This window comes from Podarcis filfolensis (genome assembly GCF_964270895.1).
Source record: "Podarcis filfolensis genome assembly, chromosome: 6".
Taxonomy (NCBI): Eukaryota; Metazoa; Chordata; class Lepidosauria; order Squamata; family Lacertidae; genus Podarcis; species Podarcis filfolensis.
This window is the reverse complement of record NC_139609.1, coordinates 42425685-42445979: the sequence shown is the minus strand read 5'-3', so window position 1 is coordinate 42445979 and position 20295 is coordinate 42425685. Positions and strand designations below refer to the sequence as shown.

The 20295-nt window shown below is 42.1% G+C and overlaps 1 protein-coding gene across 2 annotated transcripts in view; it reads right to left on the bottom strand.

Annotated features, from left to right (window-relative positions):
• The window catches only part of USP24 (ubiquitin specific peptidase 24), a 77242-nt gene extending 63823 nt beyond the window's left edge, over positions 1-13419 (bottom strand). The window contains exons 1-2 of one of the 2 annotated variants that reach the window (XM_083619349.1): positions 12876-13419; positions 372-537 (exon numbers count right to left, since the gene is read on the bottom strand). In XM_083619349.1, coding sequence (XP_083475475.1) covers positions 372-537; positions 12876-13223 — 514 coding nt within the window. In that variant the 5' untranslated portion in view covers positions 13224-13419. Of the gene's footprint in view, positions 1-371; positions 538-4026; positions 4245-12875 lie in introns of those variants that run through there. The other variant, XM_083619350.1, reaches the window with a different exon arrangement.
• Between the last annotated feature and the right edge of the window lie 6876 nt (positions 13420-20295).

Here is a 20295-nt window from a genome sequence, read left to right as displayed (position 1 = left end):
ATTTGAGCATACCAGCCTATTCAATAGTTTGTTAACCACCAAACAAAATAATATTTAAGAAGGGATATAGTTGTGCCTGTCTTCACATGTTCTAAAGATCACCTATAATTCAAAAGTGATTCTGAAACATTCGATTAAAAGGTGAAAGCATCAACTTAAAAATGTACAGCACTCTACCGAAGCCAAGAGAGTCATACTACTTCCAACAAGAAAAGATTTTGTTAATTAAACACCTGTTACCAACATGCAACGTGGAAAAAGGTGAAGCCAAAAGCTATTTGAGTAGACAAGTTTTTACTGTCAAGTCATCATTATTAATATAAAAGTCAACATTTCTATAATGCTACTTTAAAAAAAAGGTTGCAACTTACCCAGCCTTGCAAGATAAGTGGATGCAATTAAACACTTGCCAAGAGATTCTTCCCGCTTATATGGAATGGACCAATGATCTGTTAATACTCTGCTCTCCAGTTCATAAAGATTTGTTGTAGGAAACTCGATACCTTCTCCAGAGCAGTTCCCATTTTCGTCATTTTTCTGTTGAAAAGAAGCCACAGTTAGTTGTTCTAGTTACTGGCTGTTATAAAAAGGGATTGTAGCAGACCCATACCAGAAAACCTGACATTCCAACTACAAAACAACCCCTGTGCAACAGAAATTCTACTTCTTAACTCAGAAAACAAAGCCTATTTGCTGTCCTCTTTTCCCACCATTTCTTCACCCAGCAGAAAAATAAGGAAGTGCCAGAAAAAGTAGGGAGGATTAATGCAGAATCTAGCACTGTGACATATATATGCACAGTGGTGAGACAGATGTACTACCATCATTGACTTAAAAGTTGTCCTAGATTACTGAATCAAAAGTCTGGAAAGGATTGAAGGACATCATTCCGATCATTTTCAAACCAAAAAGAAATCACCTAATTATTTAAAAGATATAGAATACAACTTCTGATAATCACATAATTGATCCAACATGCTAACAATGAAGTATTAATTGCCCATCCACAGATCTGATCATACCAGACCCACAAGCCGGCCACTCTAGTAAGGTTCTGCTTCCCCACTATGCAACAAAAATGCAGCTTCTTCTAATAATATAAGAGCGCAAGCCAATCTATGCCAACATTCTGCCCCTACAGTGACCCATCAGATACCTATGGAAACCCCCAAGCAGAACATGAGCACAATAGCATTTTCCAGTTTATGACCCAAAGCAACTGGTATTCAGAGGCATACTGCCAATCATACAGGAGACAATAACTATACAGCCATTATAATGAGCAATCACTAATAGTTTTACCTTGGTACCAACCTCTGCTTTATGGCAGGAAGAGATGTAGAATATACAGCTACCATAGTTCTGCATTACAGTGGATGTGTACCCTGACTGTGCCTCTCTTTTCTGCCTTTACTGGACTACTCACCTGTCCAAGATCATAATGCATATAAGAAGTAAGTGCACCACTTCTGAGGTAAGAAAGAAAAGCATGAAAAAGACCATCACCATGCTGAAGAGCAGCTAGACCTACAATTTTGTGAAGAGCTCTTTCCACACTGAAAGGCTTACAGCTATCACATCTGCATCTACATAGGGATATGACAATCATATCAAACAAATCAATATTGATCTATTTGGCCTTGAACTTAGCTTCTCCTTTATATCTAAATAACCAAATCGTCACTACTGCAGTGAACAAGGAAACAGAGAACACCATAATCTCAAAACAAAGTTTGGTTTAGAATCTTTACAGGTATCTATTTTTTCTTTAGGTTACCGTAGGAGTGCCTTATCTAGTTTATAAACCATTCTGCTATAGTTACTTTCTAATTATTTTTCACATTTTCAGCAAAAGATTCTGAAATCCATAGGTACAGATCTACAAGGCTAAGGTGGATTCCCATAAGGGGAAATAAAAGCAAACAAAGAGCAAGATGGTATCTGACCCACCTCCCAACTAATGTAGCCCGTGTGGACAGCACATTTATTCAACTTATTTATAGTAAAGCAAATAAGGTCATTTATGCCACTTTCTCATCAGTTTCATTTCCCATGGAGCCATTTCTACAAGCAGAAAGCACATAACCCACATTTCATTTTATAAATCCCTGGTCTCTCCCCATTCCCCAAACACCACTTAAATTTACCTACTTCCATCTAGCAGGCCTAACAATTCAAATCATTTGTTACAATTAATGAAGAGAGGCTTTAACTTTTTTATTATTATTGCGAACAAATAGTTTGAACACCCTAGGTCTAAAGGCATTCAATGCTGCTCAAAGCAGTGGAGCCTATGAAATCCTTCACCATGTACAAGACTGGGTAGTAAGCGCTGACCATTGTTCAGCTTGAGATTTAACTTTTTTTAAAAGTGCCAACAGGATGCAAATTGATGCCAAGCATGGATCTAACAATAAAACTCTCATGGACACACATAGCTACCACAAAAAGACCAAAACCATGACTCACTGCACACTGGCTAGTCAGTGAGCAGGCTATTTTCGATCATTGTATGTACTTGGACAAGGTTCAAAACTTGTGAACTAGTAGTCACAGGTTGTTTTTCCAGTACCACTCCACTGTCTCATTTATTGCTTTCATTTCCTGGTCTAACAAGCACTCTCTCTGTATTAAAAACAACTGCACATTCATAAAATAATGCTTCCTATCTGAGAATGAACATTAAGTGCTGTGGAACAGGAAACTATTATCTAGGAAAGCAACAACAAACTGAAAGCACGGACATTAAATACTATCTTTTCAATGGATTGAAATATAGAAAACAACATTGTGGTTATAGAACAGCATTTGAGAACGGTGAGCATTGCAGTAAGAATGTAAGAAGAGCTCTGCTGCATTTTCTCACAGTGGTCAGCTAGAGGTCTATGGGAAATTCAGGAGAAGTTCATAAGTGGCCATCGCTAATTTAACAGTGTGCTACGTAAAGATATACTTCCCTTTGCCCGTCTTGAATTTTCTGTTACCCAGCTTCATTGGACAGCCATGGGCTCTGATATTCTGAGGAAAACACCCTACCCACTTTCCCTGCAGCATGAATGCATCTCTATCATGTTCCCCCTTCTTCACATTTTTTTTCTAAGCAAATGTTGGAACCTTCCCTCACACCCCTCCTCTTATTGAACCCTTTTCAGCATTACAATATCCAAACACTGGGTCAAATTTTCATTATGCTATCTGTCAAAACTTCAAAATTGTTTTTCTGACCAGTCCCTATTTAGGATTCTCCGCCCCACAGTGCATCACACGAAAATAGCCCTTTTATTCAAGATAACAGCTAGAAAAGCAAGGAAAACTCTTAGATATCTTTATCTTGTGATACCACATGCTACATAATCTCTCAACATTTATACTCTCAGAACATGCACTTGCAAATACACAATTATGCATCCTAAGTATGGTGGTTCAACTGATTCCCATAGAGATCAAGTGATGCTTGCTCATATTGATCAAGCTTTCATCTGGGTTTCCGTGAGAGCATCTGGGCTTGTGGTATGGCAATGCCTCTATCAATTAACCTAAAACACAGGGGGTTCTTTGACTATGAAGGGAAATTCTATAAAAATGACACCCCCTGAACCCCTCCTAGACTATAGAGGTCCTACACTATATATAGAGAGGGGGAGTGATGTTCTTGAACCATAATGCCATCCATAGGTTCAGATATTCTGATGTTTTTGTATACCCTTTAGGAAATTCCTTAGCAGTTGTCTGCCCCTTAGCCTGGCTCAATGATGTGCACAGGAGAAGAGGCAAAATAAAAACCATCATCTCAATTGAATAAAGGCTAGAAATTTCATTTCATGAAATGATGCTATTATTGGGCTAAGTGATGCAATACATATACTGTGGGTTATGGAATATATGAAGGGAGGAATGATTTTTGTGTGTGTGGTGACAGTGGCATCCTGATGATAACAAAGAGAACATTTAATATTTGCAAAGGGATATTCCCTTCAAGAGGAAAAAAGACCGCACAAGCTCAGAAGTGCTCAATCTTGGCCTTACCCTAATGCAGTTTCAACACAGATTACAATCCCTTCATATATCCCCATTTATGTCCCAAACTCAATCTACTTAACTAGGCTAAAACAAGATACAGCCAATCTTTGATAGAGCCACTACTCACGACCTCCAACACAGTGCATAAACCTCTGAGGTTTTGCAGAAAAACCTCCTGATGTTAGACTGTAGAGCAAGTAGGAGAAGTACAGGGTCAGAGGTTGATGCTAAGAGCAGAACAGCAGTCTCCACACTATCCATCATTGCAATGAGAGCCAGAAACAACATCAGATATGTTATTCAGTCAACACTGAGCTACTGCGAGGCTGTAGCTCAGCATCACCACATTATTTGCAAAACTAGCATACCAAACAATGCTACACATGACAGCAAAATCACAGAGCACTAAACTACACATCATTTATTTATCTGAATCATTTATAAGTCACCTTTCAAGGTGTGCCCTCCCAAGGTGAGTTTTTTTAGCACAATAAAACGACATCATAATTACTGAAAAAATAGCACAAATACCCAGCAACAGGATCACAAAAGGCCTGACAGAACAAAATAAACTTTTCAGGGCCCACATAAAATACTCAAGTGGAGGGTTCAAACACATTTCTTGGGGGAAAGACTTTCAGAGATGTGGTGTCCCATCTCATCCCCAAAAGCCCCGTCCCTGGTATCTGCAAACTTGATTGTTCTTTATGGTAGGCCAGACAACAGAGTCCCCAAGGATTATCTTGCACCTAGAGTTCACTCATAAGAGCATGGGCAGTCCTTCAAACAACCTATTCCAAAACCATTAAAGGCTTTAAATGCTAAACTCAGCAGCAGTTTGAACTGAGCTTAGAAGAAACAGGCAACGAAAGTAACTGAAGCAGAATGGGTGTTATATACACACAGACTTCTTTGCTCTCCAAGCAACCTGGCGGCTGGATTCTGTACCAACTGAAACTTCTGAAACTGCCTTCAAATGTTGCTCTACATAAAAAGCATTACAGCAGCCTAGCCTGGAAGTAGCCAGTGTGTGGACGATTACAGCAACTGCAAAATAACATCCCACTATCCTAGAAGAAAATCATGTAAGTAACCTAGTCAGCAAAGTGGCAAGCATGTACATGCAAGTGATACAGTGGTACCTCGGGTTACAAACACTTCGGGTTACAGACTCCGCTAACCTGGAAGTAGTACCTCGGGTTAAGAACTTTGCCCCAGGATGAGAACAGAAATCGCGCGCTGGCGGTGTGGCGGCTGCAGGAGGCTCTATTAGCTAAAGTGGTGCCTCATGTTAAGAATGGTTTCAGAACGGACCTCCGGAACGAATTAGGTTCATAACCAGAGGTACCACTGTATTCCAATTCTGCACAAACGAAGTGTGAAATTTGAGGGATATTTGGATGTAGCTCAGCCCTGCAAGTTATGCTTTCCTCTATAGAATGAATTATTGTTGCCTGCATTTCTTAATGCAAATGCAGGTATAGCTCTTTAATGGAAGCCTAGGAAAACACAACAGTGCGATTCATTTTCTACAGCACAGTTTTCATCAAACATTAAACCACAAGTTGCCTATTTCTTTTAGTTCATCTGTATTGCTGCAGGATTATATAAGTTATGGGTACTTTAGCAGCTCTCTCTAGCATTACTTCTTTTTCCCATTCCCAAGGGAAAAGTGCTAATCACCACTGTCTTTTCCTTTGGGGTGCCCAGGATTGTACATTCACAAAGATAACACATTCAGAATTTAAATCCTATAATACCAGCTAAATACATTCATAGTGAAACAAGGATATTTTTCCTTTTTTTTAAATAAGATGTTTATTAGGATTTTACAAAAAGCAAAAATTAACAGAAAAAAAAGACAAGAAAAAAAAGAAAAAATACAAAAAATACAAAAATACATTAAAAAAGAAAATACAAAATACAAAAAAGAAGTAGAAAAAGTTAAAAACAAATCCATTTTTTTTCATATCTTTAAGCTCGTTTGCTTGTTTCCTTGACCTCCTCACACTTCCCTTTTTTGTATTCCCGTTCACATAGTCAGTTCAGCAAATCCTTACCCTCTTTCATTTATCTTAACTCTATATCTTAACATATTATAACTGTATATTTTCATCCATTATCAGTCCATTTTTACATATTCTTATTGGCCTTGTTGCTAATGCCACTTAATTTCGATCCAACATCATTTTAACATTCATTAATTTTACAATATTTCTGCAAATAATCTTTGAATTTCTTCCAATCTTCTTCCACCGACTCTTCTCCCTGGTCTCGGATTCTGCCAGTCATTTCCGCCAGTTCCATATAGTCCATCACCTTCATCTGCCACTCTTCCAGGGTGGGTAAATCTTGTGTCTTCCAATACTTTGCAATAAGTATTCTTGCTGCTGTTGTAGCATACATAAAGAAAGTTCTGTCCTTCTTTGGCACCAATTGGCCGACTATGCCCAGGAGAAAGGCCTCTGGTTTCTTCAGGAAGGTATATTTAAATACCTTTTTCATTTCATTATAGATCATCTCCCAGAAAGCCTTAATCTTTGGGCACGTCCACCAAAGGTGAAAGAATGTACCTTCATTTTCTTTGCATTTCCAACATTTACTATTGGGCAAATGATATATTTTTGCAAGCTTGACTGGGGTCATGTACCACCTGTATATCATTTTCATAATATTCTCTCTTAAGGCATGCCGTAAATTTCATACCTGTGGTCCACAACTGTTCCCAGTCAGCAAACATAATGTTGTGTCCAACATCCTGTGCCCATTTAATCATAGCAGATTTAACCGTTTCATCCTGCGTATTCCATTTCAACAGCAAGTTATACATTCTTGAAAGTATATTAGTTTTGGGATCTAACAGCTCTGTTTCCAATTTTGATTTTTCCACCTGGAAGCCAATTTTTTTGTCCAAATTATAAGCCTCCCTTATTTGATAATAGTGGAGCCAGTCTCGCACTTTGTCTTTTAATTTCTCAAAACTCTGCAATTTCAATTTGTCTCCTTCTTGCTCCAGAATTTCCCAATATTTCGGCCATTTGGCCTCCATATTGAAACAAGGATATTTTTCCATGGCATGGTAATAGGAATGCTTCCCCCTGTCCTTCTGTCAGGTGCCAGCATCCAGATCAGGATGCTGCCATAGACAGGACATTTTATTCCATACTTGACAGCCATAGGAAAAATGATTTGAAACATAGGTGCATCGAATGATTCACACAATAACTCAGAGCGTATAGATCTACTTAGTTACAATTTTATAGCTCCCTTTTATATCTGTCAGTTAACACTGAATTTGAAAAGTTCATCTAGACAGTTTTTGATATTAAGCAAAGGAAAGCAAACAATACGTGCAAAAAACAGGTGAAAAAGAGTTGACACCAAATGAGGATCTGTTATAAACTGTCAGACCTCTGCCTCTGCTATGCCAGACAAGCTTTTTTGTATAAGTAAGTTGTTTTCAAATAAAACCTATAAAAAAAGATTAGGATCCTCCCAGGCCTTTTCTTATAAGAGACTCCTGTTCTTATCCAGAAACATTCAAAATGTGTTTCGTAGAATTAACTTCTAACACTGGCCTCATTTTCCTTCAGCATTTCACTTCCTTATTAAGCAGCTGTCATTGAATAGAACTTCTGACTGGGAAGATGACCAGAAAATGTCTCTACTGAACATTATCTGAAAGACACTTCCTGCCCAGCTGAGCTGCTGTTTGTTCCATGCATAAATGGCCTCCCACTTCCACCAATGATAAACATTTAGATCACATCAAGTGTTAATCTTCGCCTGGAGGTTGCTTCAGTAAACAGAAAAATATTTCACATGGGATTGGGAAACCCTTTAAAGGTGGAAGTTAACAGTAAGAAATATACTAAAGACTGTAACAGCTGCGGAGAAGGTTAAAAAGACAATGTCCATAAATAATTTTTATTCAAGAAATAAAAGTGCTGAAAGCATATTGAGATTCCAGTTTTGCAGAAGCAGGAACCCAAGAACACCACATAGAAAAATGCTTTAATCCTGAAACGTGTTATACACAAAATGCATATGGCCGTATTTTATACTTTACACAAAAGGGTTAACATGCTGGTGGCACAGTCCTTCCATATCTAAGATTTTAAGAACTCCTCCTTTAAAAATCAACAGAACACAGGCATGACAAAGTTAAACAATGAAATCAATGCTATCATTTGACTTAACTGCAACCCGTAATTTCAGAAAGCTATGAAGTTGGCACAAAAGTGATAATGAACATATCTATGGAGAATGTGAAGAAACTCCTGTATACTTATGCTTTTACACTATTTTTCAGGCTTCAGCTCCCCCACTTGATTTATAACCAAAAGACAAAACCATTAATATATATACAACTAGAACTCATCCTATTCTTGATTGTAATCTGCTTCAACTGTTTTTAATACTATATTTTTAAATTGTTGCAACTTGAAGGGCAAGTTAAGAAATCTGAGTAATAATATACAGGAAAACAGAGGAGCAACTAGGTAAAAGCCAAACCATAAAACACAAACACTCTTAAGAGCTGTGCACAAGTAAAAATTTGCACTTGGCAAACATGTGTCAGACATGTATCAGGTGCTTGGCCTGTTAGGAATATGAAAATTGTTTCGGTGTTTCCCAATGAGTTAGAGCTCTGAAATGTGATATGATGTGGTCAGACCTCTACCTTCAGAGCAGGTACCACATAACTGAATATACCTGTTTTTGAAAATATAACATCTGAATCTGTGGGGTATATATTTATTCTATACAATAGCTGTTCAAACTTTCTAAGTTAACTGGTTGCACTTCAGGATGTAGTACTAAGCTATGCAACGTGAACACAGACAACTAAATTTTAGCAGTACATCGCACTATAACTGGAAGGAGAGGTGACCATTAGAAGCTCCCAAACTCTTCCCCAGCCCAGATTAAAAATCAAGCCAGAAAGGACTTTCCATTTTACAACTTGCCCTGAAAGACTGCCCTACGATAGTTACTCCCATAAAGAGACCCTCTTGTTCCCAGAGCCACCTGTATGGTAAGCTTCTGTCACCTGCCCATCCCAGTTACCCTAAGAGTAGTCCTCTGAAGCAGCCCCCTAGCTCTAACCTTTAGGCCAATGTAAGCCACAGGAGTGGGGGAAGAGAAGCTCGCCCAACTCTGGTTAAAATACTCAAGTCCCTTCATCTTAAAATTTATATAGCAACTTTCTGTCTCACGGATAAAAAACATCACTTCTGCACTCTAAACACACTATAACTTAAATTATTAGTTTATTGACAAGGATTAAGCATTCATAAAATGATTCAGAATGTTTAGTGAATGATGCAATGCTCTTAAATATATGAAGCTATGCATAAGCATAGTTTGCCACAGTAACTGTACATGTGTGAACACACACAAAAATAAAGAACATGAATATAGTGGAACACACGTTACGGTGAAGCGTTCTGCTACTCTCAAGTCTTCCATCACCCAAGATGGGATGGATGGGAAGGGCACTCTGAATATGACTATTATAGCAACTCATTTGTGATGAACAGGTGTACAGTGCAGAAGTACAAGTAGTGGACTCTTTGCGAAAAAGAATACTCCCGTTATTTTTTGGCCAATGTGTTATTTTAGATTATCAGTACTGGCACTGCATAGCTGCTGAACAAAACCAGGTACAGGAAACTGTAAAGGCAGCTTATCTCTGTTAGGACCAAATATTTAGATATCTGTATTTTCCCAAGAGAGTCAAACAGAACACAGGAGAGAAAGTCTTTTCTTTTCCTCAGCACTACTGATCAGATCTAATTGTGTGATTCCTGTGACAGCTTTTAAAGAAAGAATCAAAATGTTGGCTAATCCAGTCACAAATGTCCTACGTTTGTTTGTTTTTTTGTAAACTGCTTTGAGGTTTCATTACACTCAAGCAGTATATAAACATTGTGAAATAAATAGATAGATAGTTTGGCTCCTACATGGCCCACCTAAAACTGAGTAGGTAAATATTTGGTGGTTATACGGCACTAATCACTGAAGTGGCACTACAGTAATGACAACTGCGAAGAATAGTAAATGCTTAAGAATCAAAACAAGACTTCTGTGCTGGTTCCCAACATAATTAAAATTCCCAACTTACTACAAGAACATGCTCATGGATTCCTAAGTTTATTTACCTTTTCAGTCATGATTCAGTTGTCAGCGTGTAATTTAGGAGAACTGGGAGCAAGGAAAGGAAGGAGTTGGTACACAGCCAAGCCTGGCAAAAGACCTCCCAGCCAGAGTTCTCAACCCCAGGCATCTGTTTCTTTCTTCACAACAAAAACCAGCTTTTCAAATTTGAAAACTTTTAATTTATCTGTTAAAATGGTTCATACAATAACATCACTTCTGGAGTCTTGGGGTGGGAATATTATAAGGAATGTAAGTAGTATTTGTTTGTTTGAAGGATTTTTACCTCACTCCTCAGCCAAAAAAGGGGAGGCTGCTACATAGAAAAGCAAGTAATAAGACAGTCTTTGACCTAAAGCTTATAATCTTACTTGACTCAAAAGGAAAGTGGCCTTGGAGGGAGGAGCCAAAAACAAACTCAGGCACTTGTTCTTGTTACAAAATACAACTAGAAACATAGGGCTGTACCCAACACTGCAGCTTCACCAGTGCAATGGGCTTCCGTGCAAGCAATGGAGCTTCCTCTTCTGTCCCTTTCAGGCCATTGCCTGCTGTCAAATTCAGCTTCAGAGATTTGTGGGGGGCGGGGGGTAGAAGAAACAGTCCCATTGTGCCAGGTGAACCGTGCTGGTACATTACTGGAGACAAATCACAAATCCAAACCTGAATGTTATCTAATAAGCATTGCAGGTCGAAATGAGTAGAAAATATGGAAGAAAAAGTAGAGTATAAGTTAGTTCTTTCAGTGTATGATGGATCAGAATAAGATTGTATCAGAGGGCTACAATGTTGCCATGTTGCTTCTCCACTGACAGCTTGGATGATGTCCCAGATGCATTCTGAATTCCTATCTTGTACAGAAGTCAAAGGAGTCCACGCTGTCCTTGGCCAATATTTGGTAGTGTATCTCCCCAGGAAGCCCCCATCACCTTTCCTGTAGGCAGCAGAGAATATGCACTTGGTAGAAGTGCTCAGAGTGACTCCACCAAGAAGCAGCTGAGGAAGCCGTCTACCTTTCATTCCTATTCCCAAACCCATTCAATTGTAGGAAGGCTATTCATTTTCTTACCTATTGCAATATAGTCAGAAGCAGCTCACTCAGTGGGGAGAGTCGCATCACCAGTGGCGTAGCGTGGGTTGTCACCACCCGGGGCAAGGCAAGTAATTTGCACCCCCTAACCCGTGGATTTGCGCCCCCTAACCCTAACCCCCAGAAGTTGCGCCCGGTGCGGCCGGCCCCCCCTGCACCCCCCACGCTACGCCACTGCGCATCACTACCAAGAGGAAGAGGGGCAAGGTGGCAGAGACTGTGCAGGTGTACTGGCAGGACTGGATGTGCCCAGACAGCCCCAACCTCCACACTGCTCACCAGGCAAGTTGCTACTGAATGTCTGGATCAGCTTACACGATCCAAACATTAATTATTGCATTCAGCAAAGATCCACTGGAATTAACAGACCTAAACGGCCATTCATTTCAATGGGTTCACTCTGAGTAAAAGTTAACTGACTATAACTCTTAAGTTCCTGACACAATATGCTTTTATGAGGTTTTGCAGAATGCGTATTTATATCTCTATTTATTTTTTGCCCATGTGTGAATATGTTATGACTTGCTGCTCATGCAACATAGCTACCTATGTGATATAGTGCACAAAATTATTGAGCTTTATAGCTCTAAGCAATCTGGGACAAGAATATTTCAAAAATCTCCTTCTCCCAGATGAACATAACTGAGAACTTTGTTTTCTTAATGAGACTCTTTGCTGGGTCTCTCTACCATCAGAAGTATAGCAGGATAGTGCCAGAGATATAGTATTTTCAGATGTGGTGCCTAAGATTTGGAACAGCTGCCCAAAAGAAGTGCACCTGGGCCTATCAATATCACTTTTAGATAAGCATCAAACCCAGTTCTACCTCAACCACTAATGATGCAATAGTTTTAAAGCCTCCTACCTAATTCATGGTTTTGGATCATTTTACTGATTTTGTTGCTTGTAAGCCACCCAGACTCTTTCAAGTAAGACAATCAGGGAAGTGTTGCTATAAAGAATTGCATGGGTGCTCAAAGAACTCCTTGGTTAACAAAAGCTGCAAAACTACTGTACACACACATGGGAGCAAACTCAACTGAAAGCAATATGGCCTACATCGGATTAGATATGTAAAGTATTAGTATGGGCACCTCATAATGAAAGAATTGAGTCTGCACACACACAAGTGACCAGCTTCCAAACCCTCCACCACTGCAGCCTAGGCATAACACAGCAATCCCTTTTCCTAGGCTCCAGGCTACATTCCTCTTCCGGTGACAAACCAGAGCACCCAAAAGCAGATCGCACTTTAAGCTGGAGTTATGCACCTGACAGCTCATGCACAAGACGCCCAGGAAAACCCGCCTGCGCGCGTGGCGGGGTCTCTATTAACTGGTAGAAACTGGGGGAGGGGGGCCCTTGAGAAGAAATCGAGGTGAGGATTCAGGGCTGCGCGGTTCCTAACCTTGCAAACTCTTAGTACCCCGAGTCCTCTCTCTCTCTCTCTCAAGACCAAAGCGGTATTTTAAGGCGATCCCGTCCCCCTTCCGATGCGTTTCCAAAGGGCCGGTGGGGCCAAAGGTCAGGCTGTGATCCCGCTTAACGGCGGCGCAAAGCACAGGCGAGCCTCGCCCGCTCCCATCCTCCGCCCCGAGACCGTTACCTCGTTCTCCACCACCTCATGGTAGGCAGGGGGCGGGTCGAAGCCGGTAGTGCCGCCGCTGCCGCCTCCACCTTGGCCTCCTCCTCCACCACCGGTGCCTTCGCCGTCCCCTCCGCCGCGGGAGACTCCGCCGCCGCCGCCTTGCTGGGGGCCTCCCTGTCCGCCGCCGCCGCCGCCCCCTCCGCTGTCCATGGGCTCATAGTGCAGGCCGGGCCGCTCGTTGGTGAGCAGCGCCACGGCCTCGTTGATGTCGTTCTTGGCCAGGCGGAGGGCCCTGCGGATGGCGGCCGCGTCCGAGAAGCCCATGCAGAGCAGCGTGGTCATGTGCTGCTCCTCCTCGCTCTCCATGGCGCCTCGCTCTGCGACGCCTCAGGCGCTGCTGCTGCTGCTCCCGCTCCGGCGGCCGCCGCCACCGCCGCCGCCCGCTCTGCGCGCCGCCATGTTGACGGGAACCTCCTCCTCCTCCTTTGGCCCGCCTCCCGCCGCCGCCGCCTCAGGGCAGGACAACGCCGAGCCCCACACCCACCCGGAAGCGGCCTGCTGAAGCCCGGATGAGCGTGGGGACAGGGGGGGGGGAGCGCCGCCGTGATCACGTGCGGAGGGAGGCGAGGCGAGGCGAGGCCAATGCCCGAACGTGAATGGAGGGGAGGAGGGGTGTGGTTGTCTTGGAAACGTCAGAGGCAACAGGCGGTGGAATCCCGCAAATGCCGCTTCGGGCGAAGAAGCGGCTATTATACTGAGCCCCGCTCACCCCGCCAAGCTTGAAAAGTATGGAAAGTATTCATTTATCTGAGGTTCTTCACCCCCCCCCAAGAAGCCTGCTGCCCCCCCCCCGCAATGTCCTATTTACGGAGCATTTTTACCAAGAAAAGCTCAACTTTGATTTCCTAAAAGAAGCTCAACAACTTTGGCTGCCCGCCCACCTCAGCCCCCCCAAAAAAATCCTGGCTACGCCCATGAGTGGATCTGACACCACGTGCTTATTTACTACTCGCTGGTGTTTTTATTTTCCAGACCTTGACCTCTCCGTTTTGGAGAAAAGCTCCCCGAATAAATAAATAAAATATTGCTTTTGGGTTCGGTGACTTTGTGGCTGGGTTTTTTCATTTATATGTATGCCATATTTTATATATATATATATATATATATATATATATATATATATGGTGGCATTGTTCTTTTCTGTTTTGTAACCTGCCCTGGGACCTTTTTGGGAAGGGCAGGTAGTAAATATATTTAAATAAATAAATCCCCATGAGCCAAAGTCTCAAAAAACTACACCAAGCTTTGTTCCATCAGTAACTGGAAAGACAGTGCAGGTCCTGAACTTGTTTGGAGATGCCTTTAAGGCATGTAGGGACCAGTTTCCTCTCCTAAAGAGGCATAAATTACCTCCCTGGTCATCAGAAGCTTTGGACATATTTTGCTTTTCCATATTTCTTTGGTCCATGTGACATTTCTAAAGGCAGAAAATGAAATATTGGATTCAGGTAGTTAGCCATGTTGGTCTGACACAGTTGAAATAAATAAAAAATAAATAAAAAATTGTCCAGTAGCACCTTAGAGACCGACTAAGTTTGTTCTGAGTATAAGCTTTCGTGTGCATGCACACTTCTTCATATTCTTCGTCTCTAAGGTGCTACTGGACAATTTTTTTTATTTATAATCAAATACTGGTTTCTATCAGGTATTTCATCCTCTGCTACTAGTGCAGATTCCCCATCACTTCTTCACCACTCCATGAATAAACCTGCACCTGCTCAAATTCTGCTTAAAGTGCTGCTGTTTGGAGGCATACACACAACAATCCTCATGCAGAATCAGATCTCTAAATTGAGATCCTGCTGCTTAATTGTGTATGTAACTAGCGGGCAGTCTTTGATTTCTGCTTTCAGAAGCTGCTGCAGCTTTCAAAATTCCTGCAGACCTCAAAAGCCATAATTTATTGAACCTCAAAAAAATCCAGACCTTAAGCCAAATTCCAACACTGAAGTGTGGATCTGGATCTGTTTAACATGTTTGATGGATTAGTTAATCATATTATCTATAGTGGTGCTTATATACACTGTCACCAGGGGTTTTATATATCCTGCTGTGACTCTGAAGCATGGAATTTGTGTGCAATCAGTTATAGCCTGCTCATAGTTGCCTGTCTATGCTATCTGCCATATTTATGCAGGCTCTGGATTTAAGTTCTCTGTGGTCTTGTCCACCCTATTTGAACACACACACACACACACACACACACACACACACACACACACACAGAGTGCCCTATCATTATCTCTGTTTCTCTCCCTCCTACATTCCCTCCACTTCTTGTTTCCTCTTCTGGGTCTCTACAGTTCCTCCCCATAGGTCATTGTTCAAGTCAGCATCGCCTCATTTTTTTTCTTAAACCTTCTGGGTGTTTTTCCACAAGAATAGCATTTCACGTGAACAATGTCGTTCTGGAATGTGGAAGTAACGCAAGGATCTTAAAATAAAATGAACGCTGAACATGAAATATGTTTCCCTGATGTCAACATAATTCCTGTTTGACACAGGCCAAAGCATAACCGCAAACCATATGGGGGAAACTCACACTTCTGCATACAAACAGACACAGCAATAAAACATTGAGATATGAGCAAAGTGAGGTGCAAAAAAGGAATGGTGGGAATGCACATTACTAAGGCTTATGCATACGTATTTCTATTTTCCCAAAGCTCTTCACGACATTGTTGCAGTAGTGAAACCTCAAATTAGCCGCTTGCAGTACAGATGACAGCGTGCAATAACCTGAGCCACGCTGCACGCCTTGTCAGAAAATGGCCTATTGCTTGCCTCCATCTCTAGCCAGTCTTGCAGTGGGCAGGACATGGACCCATAACTTTTGGAAGCACAATCATACATGACCTAGATTATTATGTCATATGACTGTCAAATACACAGCTTTGCAAGTCTCCCTGCTTCCTCTTGTAAACTCCTGATCTTGGACGTCTAAAAGGAGAGGGTGGAAGCCTTTTATTCTTTCTTTCTCTGAACCTAATATATAATAGGAGCTGGAGCAGCAATAATAGAGATTAGATGGGTTATGGAAGATATATAAGAAGCAGGGAAAATGCATGGGTGCAAAGCACTGAACCTCCAATTCTGGGGCAGGCCCTAAATTTGAACTCCTTAGAATAATATTGGAGAGTTGCCTTTACTTGAAAGGCAAAGCAAATTTTTTGTGTTGTGTGTGCAACAATGAAGAAAGCCTTGGGCTCATCTGGTAAGATGCTAACTGCGTTATTTGTTGCATTGTTGTTGTTAAGTTGTGGGTTAACATATCAGATGACACAGCGATTCTTCAAACAGCTCTTGTTTATTCACAGGCCAGAACTGAACTGAACTGAAGGGTTCAGCCAGCCTGCTTATACAGTGGTACCTCGGGTTACATACGCTTCAGGTTACATATGCTTCAGGTTACACGCTCCGCTAACCCAGAAATAGTGCTTCAGGTTAAGAACTTTGCTTCAGGATAAGAACATAAATCGTGTGGCAGTGGCAGCGGGAGGCCCCATTAGCTAAAGTGGTGCTTCAGGTTAAGAACAGTTTCAGGTTGCTACCACTGTATAGAGCTCCACTAGAACGCAACAGTAACCATTTTCTGTAACTATCCAATCACTGAATGTCACTTTCAATCCCTTATTTGCATATGTAGACCTGAGTGAAAACTATCTACAGTATCCCCCTGCTGGCCCAGGGTGAGAACTTCAGTACATAACTGTTGTTGTTTTGCACATGTTTACATTGCAGAGGTGCTGGAAAACACCACTTGTTTCATAATACAAGGCATATAGAAATTCAACAGGGTCTTCTTCCTTTCTGTGCTGAGAGTGCTGCATCTATTAAACTTCTGCCTGCAATGGAACTATTAAAAGAGCAAGACCCCTGTAATGAAATAAAGGCTGACCCAAGCTGCAGCGGATATGAATGTTTTTGGATCTTCCAGAGACCTGTGACCTTTCAGTCTCTCTTTGGAAAGACTGCAAGAACTTGTGGGAGTTTGATAGCTAGCCAGCCTAAAAATAAGCTGTGACTGAATCAAATATACTGGCTTTTGCTAGACTAGGTATTTTTGAATGCTATGTGAATGGTTATATTTGCACTACATGTTTTAGCCAAACATGATCTATCTACCTGAGGGTAGGATTTTGAAGCTGCAAATAAAATAAAATAAAATAAAATAAAAAATTCTGGCATATTTTATTCATTTATTTAGGAAAAAGTATAAATCACTTGATTGTAAAACCCAAACCAACCCTCAGATACCCATTTGCACAGGGTACAGTATGAAAAGCTTTAATAAATCCTACCCTTTCCAGAATTTTTCTTAATTATTGATACATTTCTGCTTCTTTCATTTGAAAGAACTAACATATTTTAACCAACTGTTGCTAGAGGTTCAATGTTATTAAGGCATCATAGGCTGCAATTCTGTATTCACTTACCTGGGAGTAAGTCCCATTGAACTCAATGACACTTGCTTCTGAATAGATATGTATATAGGACTGGATTGTTGTTGTAGTTCAAATGAGAGTGTTCAGAGCAAGTGGCCAACTTCCAGATATTTAAATTAGTACCAGCATGGTAATCTTATTAAGGGCAGATGATGCAGTAAGATTATATTACAGTGGTACCTCGGGTTACATAAGCTTCAGGTTATATACGCTTCAGGTTACAGACTCCGCTAACCCAGAATAGTACCTTGGGTTAAGAACTTTGCTTCAGGATAAGAACAGAAATTGCGTGCCAGTGGCAGCGGGAGGCCCCATTAGCTAAAGTGGTGATTCAGGTTAAGAACAGTTTTAGGTTAAGAACTGACCTCCGGAACGAATTAAGTACTTAAGCTGAGGTACCACTGTATCTGTTTAATGAAAATTTTCCACCTACTAGTAAGAAAAGAAAAGAAAAAAAGAGGGAAGGGGGAATGAAATAAAAACCTATGATACAGTACTGCTTTTTATTTTCCACATTTTATTTCAGCGTTCAAAAACTATGGAAATGCATAAGGTGAGAGAAAAGGTGGTTAATATCAAACACTATCCAGAGCGTTACCACTAAAACACATTTGCCTTCAAACCTTCAACACTATGCATCATTTCCCCATAAGAATTTGTATTTTGTGTGGGTAAGGGAAAATGTTTGATAAGTAGGGTCATGTTCCTTTTGAAAAACCTGTAAAAACATGTGTCTACACAGAGAGAGATATGTATATCTGTCTGTCTGTCTGTCTGTCTGTCTGTCTATCTATCTAGCTTACTATGCAACATCAACTAAAGGCCACAGCTATCAAATTTGCTATGGCTAAGGGTCCTTTCAGCATTCTCTTCTCTGATACCCCATAATTAAATACAATATACTCCCATAGAGACTACCTTACACTGCGTTTAAAACCAAAATCGCATTTGAGTAGAAACTGTTTCTCAGGCGGTTAGTCCTAGACTTTATAAACCTCTCCTTCTTCCAGAAGGCAAAAGCTGAAAGAGATCATTTCCGGGGTGCGCACTATCCTGCACTACCTCTGCAGCTTTCTTATGGCACCTGGAAGCATAGATTTGATCGAAGGTAGGGAAAGTGCACCCAATTATTCTCTCCACAGTCTTTACAACCCTGGACAACATTGTTTTTCCCCTGACCGTGCAGCTCCCAAACCACACACATAGACCATAAGTTAATACACTCTCAAAAGTACAATGGTAAAATGCCATCAACATATTCCTCTTGGATTAGCAACATAGAAGATAATTAGGTGGTTTTGCACTAGCATTTTTTAAAATTAGTATAGAGCACTTAATTCCATGTTTTAAAGAAATCAGGATCATTTATATTATATACTAGGAGCTGCTGCTGCTCTCCAACACTGGCAGCCCCTTTGCCAGCCCCACTTCCCCAACTCCTAGCAAACCCTCCTCCCTTTACTGTATGAAATATACTCGGAGTCGAGAGTGGATTTCATGCTCTTTATTCAGCTCATAGTGGTGAGGAGGAATGGAAGTTCCCCCAGAATGTTTGACTTATTGAAATATACTCAGAGTCGCAAAGTGATTTCATGCTCTTTATTCAGCTCATAGTGGTGAGGAGGAATGAATGAATGTCCCCTCAAGGTATCTGCTTTATATACATTATTTACACAATGGGCTGCACATGATTGGCTAATTCCGGAATTCTACTGTAAGCCAATCAGGTTGTGGATTCACTTCTATCTGGAGCATGATTGGGTGGTTCCTGCCAACCAATCATATTGCTGCATTGTTCTAGGACCAATCAGACTGCTGCAGTTTGGATCCTATTCAACTCAGTACATAACACCCCTCCCCTCTAAGTTCCAGTCCTGCCCGGGAGGTCGCATTCATAGTCCTCGAGGTACGCCGGTGGCCTACGTGTGCGTTGCGGCCTGGGGTGTTCCCTGGTCCGGGGTTCAGGTTCTGGCTCATGTTCCAAGGATGCTGGCTGTGATGGGCCTGTCTGGTCTGGTGCAACCGGCTCGCTCAGTCGTGGTTCTGGTTCCGGTGTCCTTTTGGCTTCGCGGGTCCTCTCTGTATTTACTGATTCTGCCTCTCCTGCTGGCCCCTCCTGCTCTATGGGCCTCACTGCCCCTCTGTTCCCTTGGGACTCCTCTGACCTTTCCTCCTCCTGGTTTTCTCCCGGGAATCGTCGCCGTATCTGGTCGCAGTGGCGGCGCCAGCATTGCCCCCCATCCGTTAGCACCTCGTACGACACGGGACCAGTGACCCTGGTGACTGTGGCGGGTACCCATGCTGGGCCTGCCCCAAAATTCTTTGCGTACACTGGGTCCTGGGCCTCGAAGGTCCGGGGGTTCCTGCCTTCCCCCACCACTACCTCATCCTGAGCTCTATCGGGGTGAAGGCGGTCCAATCTGATTGCAAGGCGCCGACCCATTAGTAGTTCAGCGGGGCTCCGGCCAGTCGTTGAGCTGGGGGTGCTGTGTTGTGCTAGGAGGAATGTGGCAAGGCGGTACTCCCAATCCCCTTGCGTCATGCGGCGAAGGGTGTCCTTGGTGGTCCGCACCATGCGTTCTGCTTGGCCATTGGTGGCAGGGTGGAATGGCGCCGAACGGATGTGGCGGATGGCGTTCTGCGCTGTGAAGGTTTGGAATTCTCCTGACGTAAATGCAGTCCCGTTGTCTGAGACGAGAGTGTCAGGGAGCCCGTGGGTTGCAAACAGCCTGCGTAGTACCCGGATGGCTGCGGACGTAGAAGTGGACGGTACCAGTGCGACTTCCAGCCATTTGGTGTAGGAGTCCACCACTATGAAGAATGTTTTCCCCTGAAAGGGGCCAGCGAAGTCCACATGCAGGCGTGACCATGGTGCTCGGGCGGACTCCCAGGACTGGACTGGGGCCCTTGGGGGATCTGGGCGGGATTCTTGG